The sequence below is a fragment of the Homarus americanus genome, unplaced genomic scaffold (assembly GCF_018991925.1).
Source record: "Homarus americanus isolate GMGI-L3 unplaced genomic scaffold, GMGI_Hamer_2.0 scaffold18203, whole genome shotgun sequence".
In the NCBI taxonomy this organism is placed as follows: Eukaryota; Metazoa; Arthropoda; class Malacostraca; order Decapoda; family Nephropidae; genus Homarus; species Homarus americanus.
Genome location: NW_024748946.1, coordinates 255,993 through 276,582, shown reverse-complemented (window position 1 = coordinate 276,582; position 20,590 = coordinate 255,993). Strand labels below are relative to the sequence as shown.

Sequence of the window (20,590 nt, the reverse complement as noted above, 5' to 3'; positions counted from 1 at the left end):
ATCGTGTCTTCAGCTGTAGGGAGCTGAAATTATCCACAAAGTTGCACCCATATCATTTTACCATAGCTGGATGATCGTCATACTCGCTTCCGAGAGACAGCAAAGTAGCAAAGTAGTAGTAGTCGTGTGTGTGTGTGTGTGTGCGTGGACCAGAGGGGCGAGAGCATTTGTCACCTGTGAGAGGAGATAAGGTACACACCTGTGGACAGAGAGAGAGAGAGAGAGAGAGAGAGAGAGAGAGAGAGAGAGAGAGAGAGAGAGAGAGAGAGAGAGAGAGAGATTGTAACAGAGGAATTACCAATAGTTGAGCCAGACTTAATTACAAGGAGGATAGTCCACCTGCTCTCAATCTCACACTGTACTTCCCACTTCCAAACTTGACCTTCCTCTTACACCTCCTTGTATCCCCAGAGTCAGCGGCTCTCTTCTCTATATCTCTACTACTACTGTGTTCAGTCCTTTGTAAAAGTCTTGTGAGGAAACGTCAGGAATAAGCTGCGTCTCTTAGTCGTGTTTCCTTCACTACTAAACCACCATCTGGGCCTTACGCTCTCAACCACACCTGGCCAGTCAACCTGTCGTGGCTTACCTCGTGATCGGTCATCTCCCTCACAAGTGTGTACTACGCTTACTCCCACTAAAGCAAGATTTAGCCACCGTGTTCAAACTAAGTGTGGCACTATGTGGCACGGAGGAGGAGGGGGAGGGCGGCAGGGGGGGGGGGGTACATGTAAATACATAAAACAAATTATTTTCGTTAAAACAATTTATGAAATATTTTTTAAGAATTTCGAAAATAATAAGAATTTATAAACACATTATGTATAATTCATTTAAAAAATATAGAAACTTTGAGGGAAAAATCTCCCATTTGGGAGCTTCAGGTGGCAGCCATGCACTACAGTTTGTGTTATACTCACAATTATGTAAAGATTTAGCAATTTTATTATGATTACCTGAATAAAACTGTCTAGATAATGTATTTACAGTCCTAATACAACAAACCCCACCTTCTTATCTCCCATAGTAATTTTGTTATGACTCAATGTGTACAAAGATCTTTGGCGCTCGGAGGAAAAAAAATCTGTACCTAGCAAAGTATTAATTTTTTCACAACTTTTATTCTATAAATATTTTTTGGCTAAAAATGTACACTTTACATTGGAATAAAGTTCATATTGCAGTCACGTGTAACGAAGGTATAGAATAACATACAAACATTTTCATTGAGCGATTACTCATATAAAACTGTATGCAGATAATTTATTTACAAAGCTAATGCAACAAACTCCAAGTTTTTATCTCAAATCGCAAGCTAGCGGTGAGGTTAGCAACCATACCAGCCAGTCCCGGAGATTTTGGCAACTTTGCCAGTCATACTCTCCCCCGACGGCCTACCACCATCAACACCCCGCCCACTACCGTCCCCGCCTCACACAGCAGAAGGTAGGGCTGTATACTGCCTCTCTTGCTGCTCTTTATATATCTAAGGACCTCTCTGTCCCATGTACTGCTCGCTACTTCGTTATCAGTTTCACTATATTATCTATGTTCCGTTGTTGTTCTTTGTTGTTGTTCTTCTAGCTGCAGTTTAATATTTGATCTTATTTTAAATTCCTTGCTTACAAAAGTTAATTTTAGCAACAGAATAATATAAATTAACGCAATAGACAAAATGTTTTCTGCAACTTGCACCGGAGTTTATCATTAGTAGAGCTTAACTTAAGAACGTGCCAAATGACCTTAAATAATGAAACAGGAAATAATTTAAGACAACGACTAAAATTATCACGAAATCGCCGTCACAATAAAGGAAAGAATCTGTTGAACACAAAAGAATAACAAATTAAACGACTCATAAAGAAACAGATCGCTGAACATCCGACACATTAAAACACCAAAAACATCTTCACCTAATCAACACCATAGTGTACAGTGCGTGGCACCAGAGTGTACAGTGCGTGGCACCTGAGTGTACAGTGCGTGGCACCTGAGGGTACAGTGCGTGGCACCAGAGTGTACAGTGCGTGGCACCTGAGGGTACAGTGCGTGGCACCAGAGTGTACAGTGCGTGGCACCTGAGTGTACAGTGCGTGGCACCTTAGTGTACATTACGTGGCACCTGAGTGTACATTACGCGGCACCAGAGTGTACAGTGACGTGGCACCTGAGTGTACAGTGCTTGGCACCTGAGTGTACATTACCTGGCACCTGAGTGTACAGTGCGTGGCACCTCACTGTGTGTGTGTGTGTGTGTGTGTGTGTGTGTGTGTGTGTGTGTCCATGGTATCAAGTAACATGAAACTATCTCCTCAGAATGGCCTCCCTCGTGTATCAATGTCTGAAGATGAAGTATGGTCAACTCCTGTGCCTCTGTGTGCTGCTCATCTCCGTCTGGATCTTGACCAACAAATCAGGTTGTGTAAAAAACATCTCTGGTGTTCCTCTCTGGTGGGTAGTGTCTGTGCCCCATGCCTCATGCCCCATGCCCCATGCCTCATGCCCCATGCCCCATGGCCTTTACTATTACTACCTTATGTGTAATCAGTATATACAAATTGATCTCAATATTTACCTTTAATTTGATCAACAGGTAAGTGTGTTGTTATATGACCTGACGACAGTGTAACAAAAGCTTGTGTCTTTCTTGTTATGAATTGTCTGTGTTCAAGAGCTCCTGCACTAACACACACACACACACACCTGTCTATATTACTGACGCTCTTGTTCACTGTGCCACCAGGGACGACTCAACGCCTTAATGAGATATTCATTACCAAGACTTCCATGGACTTGAAGGGAAAGGCTCCCCAGCCTGAGCGAGTCCTGACAGACGCTACCTACCAAGGGGCAGCCCAGGATGACCCAGCACTGGTCACCTACGTCCGTCACCTCATGAAACCTCCTTCCACTCTGCGGTACAACCTCACTCATCCAGAAAAACAACATTTCTCACAGTATCGCCAAACTCAACACGCTGATGCAACTTATTTCCATGGCAAGGTGAGCAATATTATAATGTCTGTTGTGAGAAGTATTACTAGCTAGTATTGATCTATCTCTAACTAGCAATGATGTACCCTTAACTAACTGGCGCTACTGTCCCACAGAGAGAGGGCTTCTTCGTGGAGGTGGGTGCCGTGGATGGTGAAACCCTGAGCAACTCCCTGTACTTGGAGAGAAACCTCGGTTGGTCGGGGCTTCTCATCGAGGTGTTCCAGACAACATATAAAACGCTCCTCCAGAAACACCGAAAAGCTTACTCCATTAACGCAGCTTTATCTTTCAACACCTCCTCCACCGAAGTCAGATATGTGTAAGTCGAATCACCTAAGGTTAGTGTTAGCTTAAGTTAGGTTAGGTTAGCGTTGGGTTAAGTTATGTCAGATTAAGTTAGCGTTAGGTTAAATTATCGTTAATTTAGATTAAGTTAGCTTTAGATTAGATCAGTTTAGCTTTAGGATGTTTAACTTTCAAGAGACTAATTTATATATACGGGTATAACTGGATTATTCTCTTGTTTATATAGAAAACGCGGTACACTGGGCGTGTTAGGTCGCACCTTCCCGGACCGCGGGGAGAGGATTCAGGCCATTCCTCTGTACACCATGTTGCTGGCTCTTAATACTACAGTCATTGATTTCTTCAGTCTCGACATTGAAGGGGGTGAGATGAAGGTGAGCACAGGTGTTGTGTTGTGTTGTGTTGCTGTGTGTTGTGTTGGGTTGAAAGTTATCTTAATTCATTATGTACTTATGCTGTTTTGTATTCCAACACACACACACACACACACACACACACACACACACACACACACACACACTTAGTCTAGTATCATACTTAATGTTAGCATAATCCCACATTAAACTAATCTCTCTGTATTTTGGTTTAAACTAAATGTCCTAATGTTCAGGTAATCCATCAGAAAATAAAATATCTATAACATTGTTTACATTACAGGTGTTGATGACTATCCCTTGGGACAAAGTCAAGGTTGGACTCTTGGTGGTCGAGTCGAACCTTATACCTGAAGGTCGGAAGTTCTTGGTGGACTATATGACCAGCAAGGGCTACAAGTTCATTGGCAACAGAGGCATCGACTCGTGGTTCATGCTACCCGAACTTGTGAACCAATACATCAAGAAGCATTAGAACTTTAATGTCACCTTTAGACACACCTGAGGCTCCTCGCCCACGTATTGGAATTTGACAACACAACGAGAATGATAAATACGTCATGACGACACAACGACAACAAGCCTATGCAACCTCTCTCAATCCACTGCAACAACAGTTTCAGTACCTGTGTTAAAATCATCAGTGACTCCAACCTGTCGTATGCGTTAACACCAAACTTTCATTTATGTTTTGAATTTGCCCTAAAAGCAAAGGTTAATATCTCTTCCTGACAAACTATTTATTACCTTGTCTTATGTTCTATTATCTCTTAATATCATAAGTGTCTTTCATTTGGCGTTACTATTTTCATCTGAACTCTGTCATGGTAACCGGCCAGTGTGTCTTTGGTGTATATGTGATCTCTCTCTCCCACCTCCCCCCTGATAATTAGATGCACATATGTACAGTATGTAAAGGCCATGGTATAGTAAATCTTCCTCCTGTCAGCCATTTTGACCAAGGGTTAATTAATTCTTGAGGGAGGGAAGGAATATATAACGCTGGTTGAGACTTGTGGTATTTTATTATACAATACTCCAGGAAGGAAGCGTAACACAGGCCAGTAATACAGTGACCGAGAGCTTGTAAACATTAGTTTATATAACTCAGGATAAATAACTGATGACTACTACTGCCCACACACCACCTGTACCTCATAAAGTCTGGCAACGATGGTTGTCTAAAACCTTCGAGTGTCGTATAAGCTTGATGATTCTTGTGGAGCACCATACTGTTGTGATGGTTCTTGTGGAGCACCATACTGTTGTGATGGTTCTTGTGGTGCACCATACTGTTGTGATGGTTCTTGTGGAGCACCATACTGTTGTGATGGTTCTTGTGGAGCACCATACTGTTGTGATGGTTCTTGTGGAGCACCATACTGTTGTGATGGTTCTGTGGGACAACTAGAAGTTGTGGAGAATTCCAGAGCACCACATCAAGCTGTGATGGTTGCTGTGAGCACCACTGTTGTGATGGTTCTTGTGAGCACCACACACAGGATGGTTCTTGTGGAGCACATGTTCTGTTGTGATGGTTCTTGTGGTGCACCATACTGTTGTGATGGTTCTTGTGGTGCACCATACTGTTGTGATGGTTCTTGTGGTGCACCATACTGGTGTTATGGTTCTTGTGGTGCACCATACTGTTGTGATGGTTCTTGTGGAGCACCATACTGGTGTTATGGTTCTTGTGGAGCACCATACTGTTGTGATGGTTCTTGTGGTGCACCATACTGTTGTGATGGTTCTTGTGGAGCACCATACTGTTGTGATGGTTCTTGTGGTGCACCATACTGTTGTGATGGTTCTTGTGGAGCACCATACTGTTGTGATGGTTCTTGTGGTGCACCATACTGTTGTGATGGTTGTTGTGGAGCACCATACTGTTGTGATGGTTCTTGTGGTGCACCATACTGTTGTGATGGTTGTTGTGGAGCACCATACTGTTGTGATGGTTCTTGTGGGGCACCATACTGTTGTGATGGTGCTTGTGGTGCACCATATTGTTGTGATGGTTCTTGTGGTGCACCATACTGTTGTGATGGTTCTTGTGGAGCACCATACTGTTGTGATGGTTCTTGTGGAGCACCATACTGTTGTGATGGTTCTTGTGGAGCGCCATGCTGTTGTGATGGTTCTTGTGGAGCACCATACTGTTGTGATGGTTCTTGTGGAGCACCATACTGTTGTGATGGTTCTTGTGGTGCACCATACTGTTGTGATGGTTCTTGTGGTCCACCATATTGTTGTGATGGTTCTTGTGGAGCACCATACTGTTGTGATGGTTCTTGTGGAGCACCATACTGTTGTGCCAAGTTAGTATTATGTGGGGATTATAATGAAATTGACACCACTGATATCCAGGACCAGCTGTCACTATCACAAGTTGTGAACTTCCCCACACACGGTCAAAATACCCTTGACCTTATCTTAACTGACTTAGCGGACCAGTATCAACCACCTCAACCAATGCCTCCTATCGGGTGTAGCACACACTTATCAGTGCTCTGGTCCCCAGCTGCCACTCCCACTCAAGTACAGAGACCCTACATCAAGACCTACAGGCCGATTACTGACTCTGCAGTGCGTCTCTTCGGGCAGTGGATAGTTCACCATCCCTTGACTGAAGTACTTAGTGTGGATGACGTGGACACCACATGGATAAATTATACCAACACCACCACGGAAGCTCACCACCACTTCTTCCCCGAGAAGTCCAAGTCCGTCAGATCTCACCCAGCTGATTTGCCCTGAATCACACCTCGGATCAAAAGACTTATGCAACAGAGAGACAGCGCGTTTTATCTCAATGACCACATCCGCTACAGGTCCCCTCGCAACCGAGTCATCCGCGAAATACGCACTGCAAAGAAGTTTCACTACCCAACCAAATTGCAACACCTGAAGCAGACCAACATCAGTCAATAGTATGGTAAGCTTAAAGAACTCTATGGACTAAACAATAAGACACACTCTTCCTTATCCATCTCACTACTGCTGACGCAGCTGAGCAATCAAATAACCATTTCGCTACTATATGCCAGACGCTCCCCCGGCTTGACACAACCACTCTCCCTACTTACCTACCAGCCCCCCTTCCCACTGACTTAGTAGAAGAATTTGAAGTAGCAAAACGTCTGGACAAACTGAAGTTAAAACGCTCCACCACCCCCATTGACTTACCAATGAAACTCTTCAAGGAGTTCTCCCCGGAGCTTGCTAAGCCCCTATGCTCCATCATCAATGCTTCTCTCAGTCAAGCCAGATGCCCAGCTGACTGGAAGACCTCTTATGTATCACCAGTGCCCAAGTCAACCAGCCCACAATCCTTAAATCAGCTACGACCTATTGCAATCACCCTAATACCCAGCTTAATCTGTGAAAGTTTTATGTTCGACTGGGCTTATGCTGATATTGCAGGAGCCGTAGACCCTCAGCAATTTGGTAATATGAAAACTTCCTCCACCACTCACTGTCTTGTCAGCTTTCTCGATTACATATACCGCCATCTGGAGAAACGAAAAACGTCCGTAGCTGTCGCCTTCATTGATTTCACTAAAGCATTCGACCTTGTCGAGCACAATTTAATCATCAACAAAGCTAACGACCTCAGGTTTCGAAGAAGTCTTATACCATGGCTTACAGATTTCCTCAGTGACCGACGCCAAGCTGTATGCTTCCGAGGGGCTGTCTCCACCTTTCAGTCACTCACCTGTGGCGTCCCCCAAGACACTAAGATGGAACCACTATGCTTCCTTATGCTTATTAATGATGCCTTAAGAGAAACTCCTGCTCGCTGGAAATATGTCGACGACTCCATCTTTGGGATCAGCATCAACAATTCTGCTCCCGACTATACCGCCCTTCAGGATTTATTGAACAGTCTCCAAAACTGGGCCACCAACAACCATATCACCATCAACCATACCAAGACCATGGTTATGCACATCAACCTCTCCTCCGACGTTGTCTCACCCCCTTCCATTACTTTAGGTCCCAACACACTCCAGGTTCTAGATTCCACTAAGCTTCTCGGCGTCACCATAGACAACAAACTAAATTGGAAACCACACGTCAGTGAAGTTGTCAAATCCTCCAGTTTCCGTCTCCACCTCCTCCGCCGACTCAAGTCCCTCGGAGTTCCTGCACCCGAGCTCCTCAGTGTTTACACAACATTCATACTCCCCAAGCTCACCTATGCCTCCCCTACCTGGTCTTCCTCCCTAAATGCCACACAACGTAAACACCTAGAGAAAAGTGCAAAATAGGGCATGCAAGATTATTCTCTCCCCTTCCTACTCCACATATCAAGAAGCACTCAACACACTGACCCTCTTGGCTCTCACTGACCATCACCACGACCTCATCTGCAAATTTGGTGAGAAGCTTCTGCACTATCCTCGACACCGACTCCTACTCCCACCTGAGATCCCTCGCCCGAGAATTGCTGTTCGACACCACAACCGCATCCAGCCCATACGAGCACGAACTGATCGCTATAAGAACAGCCCAGTCCCAACCATAGTAAAAATTATCAATAACTTGTAATAAACCAGTGTATTCACTCCCAGTAAATCCTACTCTTTGCGCTGTCACTATGTTGAAATGCCCTGTAGTTTGAGCTTCTCCCCACCTAGTTATTATACATCATATTTGTATCACTTATGTTACTTGTATATTATTTATAAATCAAGAGACCCATTCCCCAATTATGTAACTGTATATTTTCATCCTTCGGGCTGCAGAACGTTTTCAATAAACCGTTAATTATTATTATTATTATTATTATTATTATTATTATTATTACACACACACACACACACACACAGCTCTAACTTAGATCCAACTGTCCAGGGAATTTTGACCTCAACTGTACATACGGTAAGTTTTCTTGATAAATTTGATCTTCTTTACGTGTCAGTATATACAAGTGTCTCAGCTATCATAGAGTAAGTCTGAACTACTACACTAGACATTTTAATATTATTGGCAAACATACATATGATTTTTTAACCTCGTTAGTATATTATTTCCTATTAACGGGGCTGGAATCGACTTAAACTCAGATAACTTTACATACAATTTCAACTATAATCTACATAGCTTTGTGGTTAGGTTAGGTTAGGTTAATGGTTGTTATGTCATGACACCTCTTGAATTACGATCAAGAATTCAAAAGCGTTAGGAAATCAAGTACATGAAATTGTCAGTCTTATCAATCTGTAAACTACCATACCACTCCCGCCTTGTTGATAGATAACACCATAACACAGGTAACACCATAACACAGGTAACACCATAACACAGGTAACAACATAACACAGGTAACATCATAACACAGGTAACACCATAACACAGGTAACACCATGACACAGGTAACAACATAACACAGGTAACATCATAACACAGGTAACACCATAACACAGGTAACACCATAACACAGGTAACAACATAACACAGGTAACATCATAACACAGATAACACCATAACACAGGTAACACCATAACACAGGTAACACCATAACACAGGTAACACCATAACACAGGTAACACCATAACACAGGTAACACCATAACACAGGTAGCACCATAACACAGGTAACACCATAACACAGATAACACCATAACAGGTAACACCATAACACAGGTAACACCATACACAGGTAACAACATAACACAGGTAACACCATAACACAGGTAACACCATAACACAGGTAGCACCATAACACAGGTAACACCATAACACAGATAACACCATAACACAGGTAACACCATAACACAGGTAACACCATAACACAGGTAACACCATAACACAGGTAACACACATAACACACAGATAACACCATAACACAGGTAACACCATAACACAGGTAACACCATGACACAGGTAACACCATAACACAGGTAACAACATAACACAGGTAACAACATAACACAGGTAACATCATAACACAGATAACACCATAACACAGGTAACACCATAACACAGGTAGCACCATAACACAGGTAACACCATAACACAGATAACACCATAACACAGGTAACACCATAACACAGGTAACACCATAACACAGGTAACACCATAACACAGGTAACAACATAACACCATACTGAATATTATCCTAACATAAGAAAATATCAGGGCATTTATGTTTCAAAGTTTTAAAGGATTTTTTCATTGTTAATTATGAGCGTTAAATTAATATATAATTTAAAATAATTCTGGGTTTACTATAAATTATGAGAAAATAGCGAATTGACATCTGTCTCAGCAGGTGTTGTATCAGATAATAATTCATTACTTATATATAAATACAATAATCTAATATAAACCACCGAAAAAAAACCCAATATAAACTCTTAAAAAATATATATATTTTCTTTTACGTCATAAAGATAAATATCAATACTTTTATAGATAAAAAATATGGTTTATCGTCTTATCAATAATTATGGATATTTGGTGATATAATGCTATCAGTCTAGGCCGCTGCTGGTATTACCCTCCCTCGTCTCTTTGTAACACCATTTCATTTCACCTTCACGAGTTTTAATCAAAGTATTTATGTTGGTTAAATCGATGGTTTAGATCGGTAAGAGTCCAAACTAAGTGGCTACGGAACTGCCTGGTCTTAACTTAGCATGACTTTTACTATTTGGAGCTAATAACCCTTTTAAGCACGATGGTTTAACCCTTTGATGACGGTGGTTTAACCCTTTGATGACGATGGTTTAACCCTTTGATGGCGATGGCTTAACCCTTTGATGACGATAGTTTAACCCTTTAATGACGATGGTTTAACCCTTTGATGACGATGGTTTAACCCTTTAATGACGATGGTTTAACCCTTTGAGGACAACGGAAGGGAATCTACACAAACAATAGGCCTTCTTCCCTCAGCATGGCCACCTCTAATCTGGATGACCATTAGATAAATAAAGTAAATAAACTACCTGTGTAAAAACATTCCTGGATAAATTATTTAATGACCACAAGACGGCAACACCGCCCCTCACAACACAGGCGATACGTCGTCACCTGAGTTCAGTGTTTCATCATCACCGTTGCTTGACGCTTCCTAAGTGTGTGAGCTCCCGTGTACAGCAGTCTATCACAGCTATGACAAGTAAGTCTGTTGTGTATTAAAGCTAAATAGTGATATGGTTAAGGATGAGGAAGTTCATATTGATTTTCTGTCGGGTTGTATAAAGTATTAATGTTCGTTCAACAGTGATGCCAACTTGTTTTGTTTGTTTTTTTGTGTTTATTCTTTATTATATTCTTCATTTGTTTGTGATATTTAAGTGAGTGAGGTTTATTTTTAACTATATTAGTCATAATTTCGTTTAGAAGGTTTTTTTTTTAGTATCATATAATGGTATAATGAATAATAGGTAAGTTCCAATAATGTCCCAGGTACCAGTTTGTTGTTTATCATGTGTACTGGGAGTCCTGCCATATTGTGGTGGAAAACTAATCAAATCATATATCTATAGCTTCTAGTGTAATATTTATCGATATTACTTAATAAAAAAATAAAACTGAGAAAGTTAATTAAAGATACTATTTGAAGTAATTTATGTTGTTTTAACTTAGAGAATTAAAGAAGGAAATATGTTCTTGAATTAGACAACAAGTGTTTCTACGAATGATATGAGCCAATGAGTTTATTCACCCCGACTGCAGGGACACGAACAATTCCTTTGTGGGTGAGAATTTGAGTCATACGTGTTTTATTTTTAACCTAACCTAACGTGTCATCTTCACCTGTTATCTTCACCTGTCATCATCACCTGTCATCATCACCTGTCATCATCACCTGTCACAATGTTACTAAAATATTTACCTCTGTTACTTTCAGCTATCAACTATGAGGAGCTGTCGGGCTGTCTATCCGAGGTGAGGATAGTAGACGTGAGGAAGAGAGAGGAGGTGAAGGAACAGGGACAGATACCAGGATCACACGTCTTGCCTGGTGAGTGTTGAGTGGTGAAGAGAGGGATGAAGCAGAGGGGGGAGGAGGATGGTGAAGAGAGATGGGGGGGGAATGTTATGATGAGGTCTGTTGATTAGTGATGGTGTGAGTGATGAGGGTTAGTGAGGGTGGTGATGGTGAGTGGTGCTATTGGGGAAGGTGGTGAGGGTGTGGTGAGGGTGTGGTGTTAAAACTAAGGTTGTGATGGTGAAAGTGAGGGCGTGGTGTGGTTGTGATGAAAGTGAGGGTGTGGTGGGGTTGTGATGAAAGTGAAGGTGTGGTGTGGTTGTGATGAAAGGGAAGGTTGTGATGGTGAAAGTGAGGGTGTGGTGTGGTTGTGATGAAAGTGAAGGTGTGGTGGTTGTGATGAAAGGGAAGGTGTGGGTGAAAGTGAGGGCGTGGTGTGGTTGTGATGAAAGTGAAGGTGTGGTGTGGTTGTGATGAAAGTGAAGGTGTGGTAGGGGTGTGGTGTTGAAAGTAAGGGTGTGGTTAAACTGTGGTACGCCTGAACATGTCACTATGTACAATATATAAACTAAATATTTATAAGAGTTACCTTCCAATTTCTCGCCTCAACACTTGTGATTTGGGGAGAAAGTCTTTGTAAAGTTGATCAATTTATTTATGAAACTTTAATTGATTTATTCTTTTTTTTAAGTAATTAGTAAGAATGATAATGTTCTGATTTTATTTACTTATTTGTTTAAGAAATTTGATGTGTGTGTGTGACCTATTTCTTTGCGCGCTCTCTCTCTCTCTCTCTCTCTCTCTCTCTCTCTCTCTCTCTCTTCCTTATACGAATAAATATCAAAGGTCGACTCGCTTCTTCACTGGTAAGAAAATCCATAAAAAATAAGGTATTGACAATCTGTATAGGACCCAGCATCGTGGACGGCCCTTGTGCAACGCCGTGTCGTACACCACTGTCACGCTCTGGCTGCCAACCTCATCCCATTACCGACACGATAAACCAATTCTTCCGGCCTTCCTCTTGGACCCTCAACACCCACGGAAGATGAGACGAGATACCAAACACGGTCTCCAGTAACGACCTTCAAGCCCTAGTTGGTGTTGTGTTTGCAATAGACAGGTCACGCGGCGTTGGTAATGAGAGCGAGTGGTGGTGTGCTGGTAGTGCCTGGCCGGAGGGGAGGTCAGATTGGTCGTTAATCTCTCCAACAAGCGTCGAAGGAGAAGGATATTATTGGTCCGGTTTGCACAACACCTAACGCTTGTATACCTAGATAAATGCAAATGTATAGAATAATAATAAATAGTGACGTAACTCGATCCAATATAATCAGCAAAGTCATCAGATATTATGTTCATTAAAGTCCCTATAATTCTTCCGAGTATAAGAGCATTACATAAGTACCATATATAAGACTGCGTATAACAAGTATAATAAATTAATAATGATGCTCCTCCTCCTCAACAGTACAGGAGCTGGAAGAATCATTGAGTCTAAGTGAGGACAACTTCAAGACTAAATACGGGTTCCCTAAACTCAGCCCACAAGACCCCAACCTCGTGATTAGTTGCAGGTCTGGTAGGAGAGTTGGTCTAGCCCAGGAGGTGCTCAATACCAAAGGCTTCACCAAACACAAGTAAGTTATATGATACAGGATTGTATAGTACACCAAATTTCAGCCAATACAAGAATACAATATGTATGTATATTATGTATGCTGGATTATGTACTATGTATGTATATTATGTATGTGCTCCATTTATATTTATTCAGCCTAGCTAGCAGCGTGTGGCAATGTTATTACCATATCCCACACGCTTAATTAATGTGCCTGGCGACGTATGGAAGCTGCTAATGTATCACTTGCCATACGTCGTCTATGGTAGTTGACCAGGACCTTAGCTAGGGAGCAGTGCTATCCACCTCTGTGTACATACTCTTATCCAGTAAACCGAACCTACAAAACTATACAGGTGTTTGTGTTCTCTCCTGTATATAGAACTTATTACCCAGAACCTAACATGGCGCAGTGCGTAGTTTTACTGGATTATTACGAGTGATTAGTGCAAGTTTGTGGAAAGCCGGCTGATGGATCCCCGCCTTGGGTCAACCCCGCGTCATCCCTCGAAGAATTTCGCAACTTTGAGCAGTGTCAGTGACAGTGATTTTCTGTGAAGTGTTTAGTGCATTGTGTGTTTCGTGCCATTCATGTGTGACCTTGTTCGAACGGATTTCCAAGGTATACGGCATGTTCTGGGCATTTGTGGGGTGTAGAGCTCAGCGCACCCTCCTCTGACCGTTTACAGAGAGCGACTGAGCTACTCCTATCTCCACCCCCCTCCCTCACAGCGCCGCCTCCACCCCCCCTCACAGCTGGGGCGAGACGCTCTGCCTGCCTGGGACACACACACATACATGTACTAACACTTGCTGACCGCGCGGCTTTCTTATATATATTTTATATATATAACCTACTTATCTGTGTATTTAATTAAATTTTTTTGTCTGAAATCTTGTTGATACGACGGGCTGACCGGTCAACACTGATTTAAGACACAGTACACAGATAAAGTAGTTATGTCTCATGCCTTACGTAGCCGTGGACCCAGCGCCTGGATGAGTCAAGCGGATGATAGTCCCCCAGAGATGGATGACCAGGCTGACCATGACACCCCAGCTCCCACAACATCGCGCAGCCCTTCACCTCAACATTCAGCGTTATCTCCAGAGATAATTGCCTTAATGAAGTTTATGAGAGATGAGAGACGCGAGGATGAAGCTCACAGACGTTTGGCGGATGAGCACAGAAGGCAAGCAGAGGCAGAACGAGACCACCAACGGAGAATGGAAGACAGTGCACGGTTTGAAGCCTTGATATCTCGCCTCACTGTTAACCAAGCCCCTGGTTCTAACACTGCCTCGGTACTGAATGGTTCAGATACCTCATCCATGCTTCCTTCACGCCCCCCAGCCCCACCTAAAGCAGCAGCTCAAACACCGCCCATCTTGGAGCCTGATGTAAATTTCCAGACTTTTCGCGAATGGCGGCGGCGGTGGGCTGATTATGCTACAATGGTGGATCTCCAGAGTTTGTCACAGCCTAAACAACTCATCCAGCTGCGTATGTGCCTGTCCTTGGAAGTTCAGCGTGTCTTAGAACATACGTTGCAGGTACCCCCAACCTCTTCGCTGTCTGTAGAGGAGGTACTGGACGTTCTACAACGGCACATCAAAGGACAGCAGAATGAAGCTCTGCGCAGGAGGGAATTGTTTAGCTGCAGACAGATGGAGGGTGAGTCTTTTGACGCTTTTTATGTACGTCTTAAGAGAGCCTCGGAAGAGGTAGATATATGTTTAGGCTACCACCAGCAGTGCGAGGAGACCCAGTTGAAGCAGGTGATCCTGATGGGTGTTAAGGACGAGGAACTTGTCCAACGCCTCACCTCCCTCGACTCTTCCTCTTCTCTTCAGGATGTGTTGACGATATGTCGCTCCTATGAGGCTGCCAGGTGTGCCACCTCTGCCATCCGAGCTCCCCCTACAGCTGTACGCGCTGTTTCCCGGTACAAGAAGGACAAGAAGTCTGCTCCTACGCCTTCGCCCACCACGTCCACGCCCGGTTCATTTTGCAACAACTGTGGTAAGCAGCACGGAACACAGGTATGTCCAGCTGCTCAGTCTACCTGCAACAGTTGTGACCGTAAGGGCCACTGGTCGCTCACAGTGCGGTGCCCAGCTAAGTACGTACAGTGCAATGTGTGCGGTCGTCTGGGCCACTATGACAAGTGTTGCCCTACCCACGAACCCAAGGGACAGCGTCGGCGGAAGCTTCGGCGCCCTTCTACCAGTGAGGGCCGCCCACAGTCGCCAAATCAGAGGCACGACGACCCTGGACAAAGCCCGACCCATTTTAGGAGGGTGTACTCCTCGCATCCCAGGACCAAAGTCACCCAGTACATCAGCGCCATCGTGACCTACGGCGGTGTGTCATCCCGTCTTCAGATGTTGCCCGACACCGGCGCTGATGCTACAGTCATCGGTCCCCAGCATTTGCGATGCTTGGGGCTCTCTCCAAGCGATCTAGGACCGCCTCCCGAGGACCTCTGCGTCATGGCAGATGGTTCACAGATGGCCCCAGCCCTGGGTTCACTCTATGCACATGTCACCTTTGGCAACAGGTCGTGTCAGGCCTGGATTGACGTGCATAATGGTGTCCCGACTCCCTTGCTGTCCTACAGACATTGTCAAGAGTTGGCCATCATCTCCCAGGACTTCCCAAAACCTATTCTTGAGGTAAGACACGCCAACAGGGTGCACGAAGGGAGCAGCAACTACCCTGCTGCCGCCCTACCCCTACCTCTGGCCAGTGACACCTCTCCTTCGGTAGTTGTCCCTGCTGCTTCACGTCCCCACGCCTTGGCTCGCCTCCACGACAGTCACTGTGGAGCCGAGGCCACCAAACGGCGTGCAAGACAGACTGTGTTCCGGCCTGGCATCGACCCCGACATCTCCAATGCTGTCCAGGTGTGTAAGCCCCGCCACGTATTACAACCCAGCCAGCAGCAGGTACCCTTCATGAGTGACGACAACCCCACCCGCCCCTTTGAGTCTGTGTCGGCCGACTTTTTCTGTGTGTCAGGAAAGTCCTTCCTGGTTATCGTCGACCGTCTCTCTGGTTGGCCGGTTGTCATCAAGGGCGGTAATGACACGACGTCTGCCGCCACCATCAGCAAGTTCCGCCACTACTTCCGTGACGTGGGCGTTCCTGTACGCCTGCGAACCGACGGAGGGCCTCAGTTCACAAGCCGGGACTTTGCTGCGTTCCTTGACCGATGGGGAGTCCGGCATGTGTTGTCATCGCCCCATTACCCGCAGTCCAACGGCCACGCTGAGGCTGCTGTCAAATCCCTGAAGCACCTCATCCTTAAGGTGGCCCCTTCTGGGAACATTGACTGCGAGGCCTTCGACCGGGGTCTTCTTGAACTCCGCAACACACCCAACTACACCGGACGCTCCCCTGCCCAGGTTTTGTATGGGCGCCCCCTTCGTTCTTGTGTCCCTGCTCACCCTCAATCCTTCTCCAAGGAGTGGCAGGCTAAGACAGAGGATTGTGATCGCCGAGCCGCCGAACGTGTTCAGGACGTCGTCGCCCGCTACAACGACCACGCCCGTTCTCTCCCCAGGTTGAGTGTCGGTACCCAAGTCCGTGTTCAGGACCCGACCTCCCTACGTTGGGACAAAGTAGGCGTAGTCATGGGTCTCGGCAGGTCACGGGACTACCAGGTGCGGTTACCCAGTGGTCGTGTGTGGTGGAGGAACCGCCGTTTTCTCCGCCCCGTAACAATGCCTTCTGCTGGCCCCGCCACCAGTGTTGAGTCCCATACCCTTCCCAGTGATGAAGTCCCTCGACGCTCAGAACGGATCCAGAAGAAAAGGTCCGCTCAAGACTTTGCTATGAGCGTATAGGGGGGAGGGAGGTGTATGTATATTACGTATGCTGGATTATGTACTATGTATGTATATTATGTATGTGCTCCATTTATATTTATTCAGCCTAGCTAGCAGCGTGTGGCAATGTTATTACCATATCCCACACGCTTAATTAATGTGCCTGGCGACGTATGGAAGCTGCTAATGTATCACTTGCCATACGTCGTCTATGGTAGTTGACCAGGACCTTAGCTAGGGAGCAGTGCTATCCACCTCTGTGTACATACTCTTATCCAGTAAACCGAACCTACAAAACTATACAGGGATGTTATCAGTGTCTCCATTTAACTTAACCTAAGTCATCCTCATTTCACTTTCTTTTCCAGGTTGTATTATGGATCCTTCCTCGATTGGACAGAGAAGGGAGGTTCCATCATCAAGCCCGGGGAACCTTACGAGCCACAGGAATAACACACATACACCGGGTCGACCCAAGTCCCCAAGAATGAGGTTTTCACTGGACGTTAGAATTTGAAGACTTATTGTGTTTAATTGGACTTTGTGGACTTAAGGCTTACCAAAACATCAACACCATCACGAACAAACGTAACATTCCCCTACAAACTAAAGACTGAGTTTAGGCTGTCCCTCATCAATTTCCACAGCCATGAAACATTGTAAGATCACTATCAAATATAGTACTAGATGCTATTATCCCCTTGTGTAGATTCCAGTAGTGTTTATTGTGTTTTAATTTGGTTTTGATTCTCTGATGTTCGTTTGAGTGAGAGACTGACCGTGTAGATTAGATATGGTATTAGGAGTTGCAAGAACGCCAGACGATTGTATTTAGCACAGGAGGCCCCGTACACAAGGGGCCCAGTACACAAGGGGCCCAGTACACAAGGGGTGAAGTTTATGACGATTTCGTTATGGTACAAAATTATTTACATTATATAACCTGTAGATTATTGATCTAAAATTTTGATATCTATTAAAATTGTATGAACTATGATTAATTTACTGAATTGATAAAGTTAGTTGAAAAGTTGTATATTTTAACTGGTGTCGGGTCATGAAAACACAGCAATTGACTTAGTGTTTTCTTCAGCATATAAAGATAAAAATAAACTTGAATATAATTTGACCTTTTTTTTTAATCCATAATGTGTAAGGTGTTGGGTGACGTCTTAATGTATACAGGGTGATCCATAAAGGAGGACAATGTTGCTGTAAGGTAGTGTGTATATATATTTTTGAAACACCCTGTACTGTATATAAAACAATTCTTTTCTTATTTTGACAGTCATTTCTCCACCCCGTTTCTCCCTCACTCACCACCCTTCTCCCCTTCATTCACCTCTACTCCCTCACTCACCACCCTCCTCCCCTTCCCTCACTTATCACCACCCCTTCCTCTCCTCACTCACCCTCTCACCTCCCACTCATCCCCTCCACCTCCATCCGGCCCCCCCTCCTCATCCCTCACCTCCCTCCAGCCCCCTCCCACTCATCCTCACCTCCTCCCCCCCTCCACTTATCCTCACCCGCCGGCCCCCTCCCATATCCTCCTCACCAGCCCCCTCCCTCATCCTCACCTCCTCGGCCCCCCTCCCTCATCCTCCCTCCCTCCAGCCCCCTCCCTTATCCCTCACCTCCCGCCGGCCCCCTCCCACTTATCCTCACCTCCCTCCGGCCCCCTCCCTCATCCCTCCCTCCCCTCAGCCTCCTCCCCTCATCCCTCACCTCCCCTCAGCCTCCCTCCCCTCATCTCTCACCTCCCGCCGGCCCCCCCTCCCACTCATCCCCTCCCTCCCTCCGGCCCTCCTCCCTCATCCCTCACCTCCTCCGGCCCCCCCTCCCTCATCCCTCACCTCCCTCCAGCCCTCCTCCCTCCATCTCTCACCTCCTCGGCCCCCCTCCCACTCATCCCTCACCTCCCTCCGGCCCCCCTCCCCTTATCCCTCTCCACCTCCCGCCAGCCCCCTCCCTCATCCCTCCTCCTCCGGCCTCCTCCCTCATCCCTCCCTCCTCCTTCCCCCCTCCCACTCGCCTCACCTCTCCGCTTCCTCCTCCCACTCATCTCTCTCCTCCCTCGGCCCCCCTCCCACTCATCCCTCACCTCCCTCGGCCCCCCCTCCCACTTATCCTCCTCCCTCCGCCCCCTCCCACTCATCCCTCTCCCTCCAGCCCCCTCCCACTTATCCCTCACCTCCCTCCAGCCCCCCCCTCCCACTCATCTCTCACCTCCCTTGGCCCCCTCCCACTGTCCCTCTACCTCCCTCCCGCCCCCCCCTCACTCATCCCTCACCTCCCTCCGGCCCCCTCCCCTCATCCCCTCACCTCCCTCCAGCCCCCCTCCCGCTCATCTCTCCCACCTCCCTTAGCCCCCCCCCCTCCCACCAGGTACCAGTTTAATGACCGTCTGCCCCTCGAGGTATTGTTGAGTGGTGAGGTTACCAGGTCACTCAGTCTACAGGGAGTGTGGTGGAGGAAGGGATGCTTACGGCGAGTACTGGATCACATGAAGACTCACCACCCCAGCTTGTTTCACCTAAAGATTAACCACGCTAACGATAACCTAACCTAACGCTAACCTAACGTCCAATGACCCCCGAACACTCTCCACCGCAGCTGTGTTAGTAAGCGTTGTCACAAGTGTACATGTTTTGTCGCTGTGGCTGTGCGAGTGGGTGGACGTGTAGATAATAATAATAATAATAATAATAATAATAATTAACGGTTTATTGAAAGAGCTTGGCAGCCAGAAGGCTGAAAATATACAGTTACATATTTGGGGAATGGGTTTCGAATTACAAATAATATACAAGTAACATAAGTGATACAAATAAGATATATAATAACTAGATGGGGAAAAGCTCAAACTACAGTTCATTTCAACATAGTGACAGTGTTTACTGGGAGTGAATACACTGGTTTATTACAAGTTATTGATAATTTTTACAATGGTTGGGACTGGGCTGTTCTTATAGCGATCAGTTCGTGCACGTATGGGCTGGATGCGGTTGTGGTGTCGAACAGCAATTCTCGGGCTAGGGATCTCAGGTGGTAGTAGGAGCCGGTGTCGAGGATGTGTGTGTGTGTGTGTGGGTGTGTAATAATAATAGTAATAATAACAATAATAATAATAATAATAATAATAATAATAATAATAATAATCATAATAATAATAATAATTAACGGTTTATTAAGATAACATGGCAGCCCGAAGGTTGAAAATATACAATGAACAGAGATGATAAGTTACATATGGTGGAATCTGGGGAGTGGATCACTTGATTAATAAAAGCTTTCAATACAGCGCTATGAACGAGTTACTCTGACGCGAGTAAGGCGCAAGTTGTTATGCCAGTGCTAGGTGCGAGTTACTCTGATGCGATTAAGGAGTAAGTTCCTATATGCCAGTACTCTCCTAAACCAGAGTTTGTTTTACGCTACATTTGTCATCGGAAAATAAGGCCGCATCTAACAATATTTCGTTATATAAGGAGAGACATTTACATTATATTAAGGC

General features: G+C 45.2%; 2 protein-coding genes across 2 annotated transcripts; both read left to right on the top strand.

Moving 5' to 3' along the window:
- Window positions 1–1,374: 1,374 nt before the first annotated feature.
- Window positions 1,375–4,689, top strand: LOC121853231 (protein Star-like). Its single transcript, XM_042347236.1, has 6 exons — window positions 1,375–1,446; window positions 2,317–2,417; window positions 2,744–3,003; window positions 3,111–3,316; window positions 3,530–3,677; window positions 3,961–4,689. The coding sequence occupies exons 2-6, from the start codon at window positions 2,318–2,320 to the stop codon at window positions 4,150–4,152; spliced, it is 906 nt and encodes a 301-aa protein (XP_042203170.1). The 5' UTR covers window positions 1,375–1,446; window position 2,317; the 3' UTR covers window positions 4,153–4,689.
- Window positions 4,690–10,680: 5,991 nt separating this feature from the next.
- On the top strand, window positions 10,681–17,705 carry LOC121853245 (rhodanese domain-containing protein CG4456-like). Its single transcript, XM_042347258.1, has 4 exons — window positions 10,681–10,805; window positions 11,541–11,654; window positions 13,093–13,261; window positions 17,442–17,705. The coding sequence occupies exons 1-4, from the start codon at window positions 10,799–10,801 to the stop codon at window positions 17,524–17,526; spliced, it is 375 nt and encodes a 124-aa protein (XP_042203192.1). The 5' UTR covers window positions 10,681–10,798; the 3' UTR covers window positions 17,527–17,705.
- Window positions 17,706–20,590: the final 2,885 nt, after the last annotated feature.

What these genes read in the sequence shown, in the direction of transcription:
- LOC121853231 (XM_042347236.1), top strand. Translation starts at nt 2,318, where the DNA reads ATGGCCTCCCTCGTGTATCAATGTCTGAAGATGAAGTATGGTCAACTC. An exon ending in TCCACCGAAGTCAGATATGT is followed by an intron (nt 3,317 to 3,529) that starts GTAAGTCGAATC and finishes TTGTTTATATAG; the next exon opens with AAAACGCGGTACACTGGGCG. An exon ending in TTGAAGGGGGTGAGATGAAG is followed by an intron (nt 3,678 to 3,960) that starts GTGAGCACAGGT and finishes TTTACATTACAG; the next exon opens with GTGTTGATGACTATCCCTTG.
- LOC121853245 (XM_042347258.1), top strand. An exon ending in AGGATCACACGTCTTGCCTG is followed by an intron (nt 11,655 to 13,092) that starts GTGAGTGTTGAG and finishes CCTCCTCAACAG; the next exon opens with TACAGGAGCTGGAAGAATCA. An exon ending in AAAGGCTTCACCAAACACAA is followed by an intron (nt 13,262 to 17,441) that starts GTAAGTTATATG and finishes TTTCTTTTCCAG; the next exon opens with GTTGTATTATGGATCCTTCC.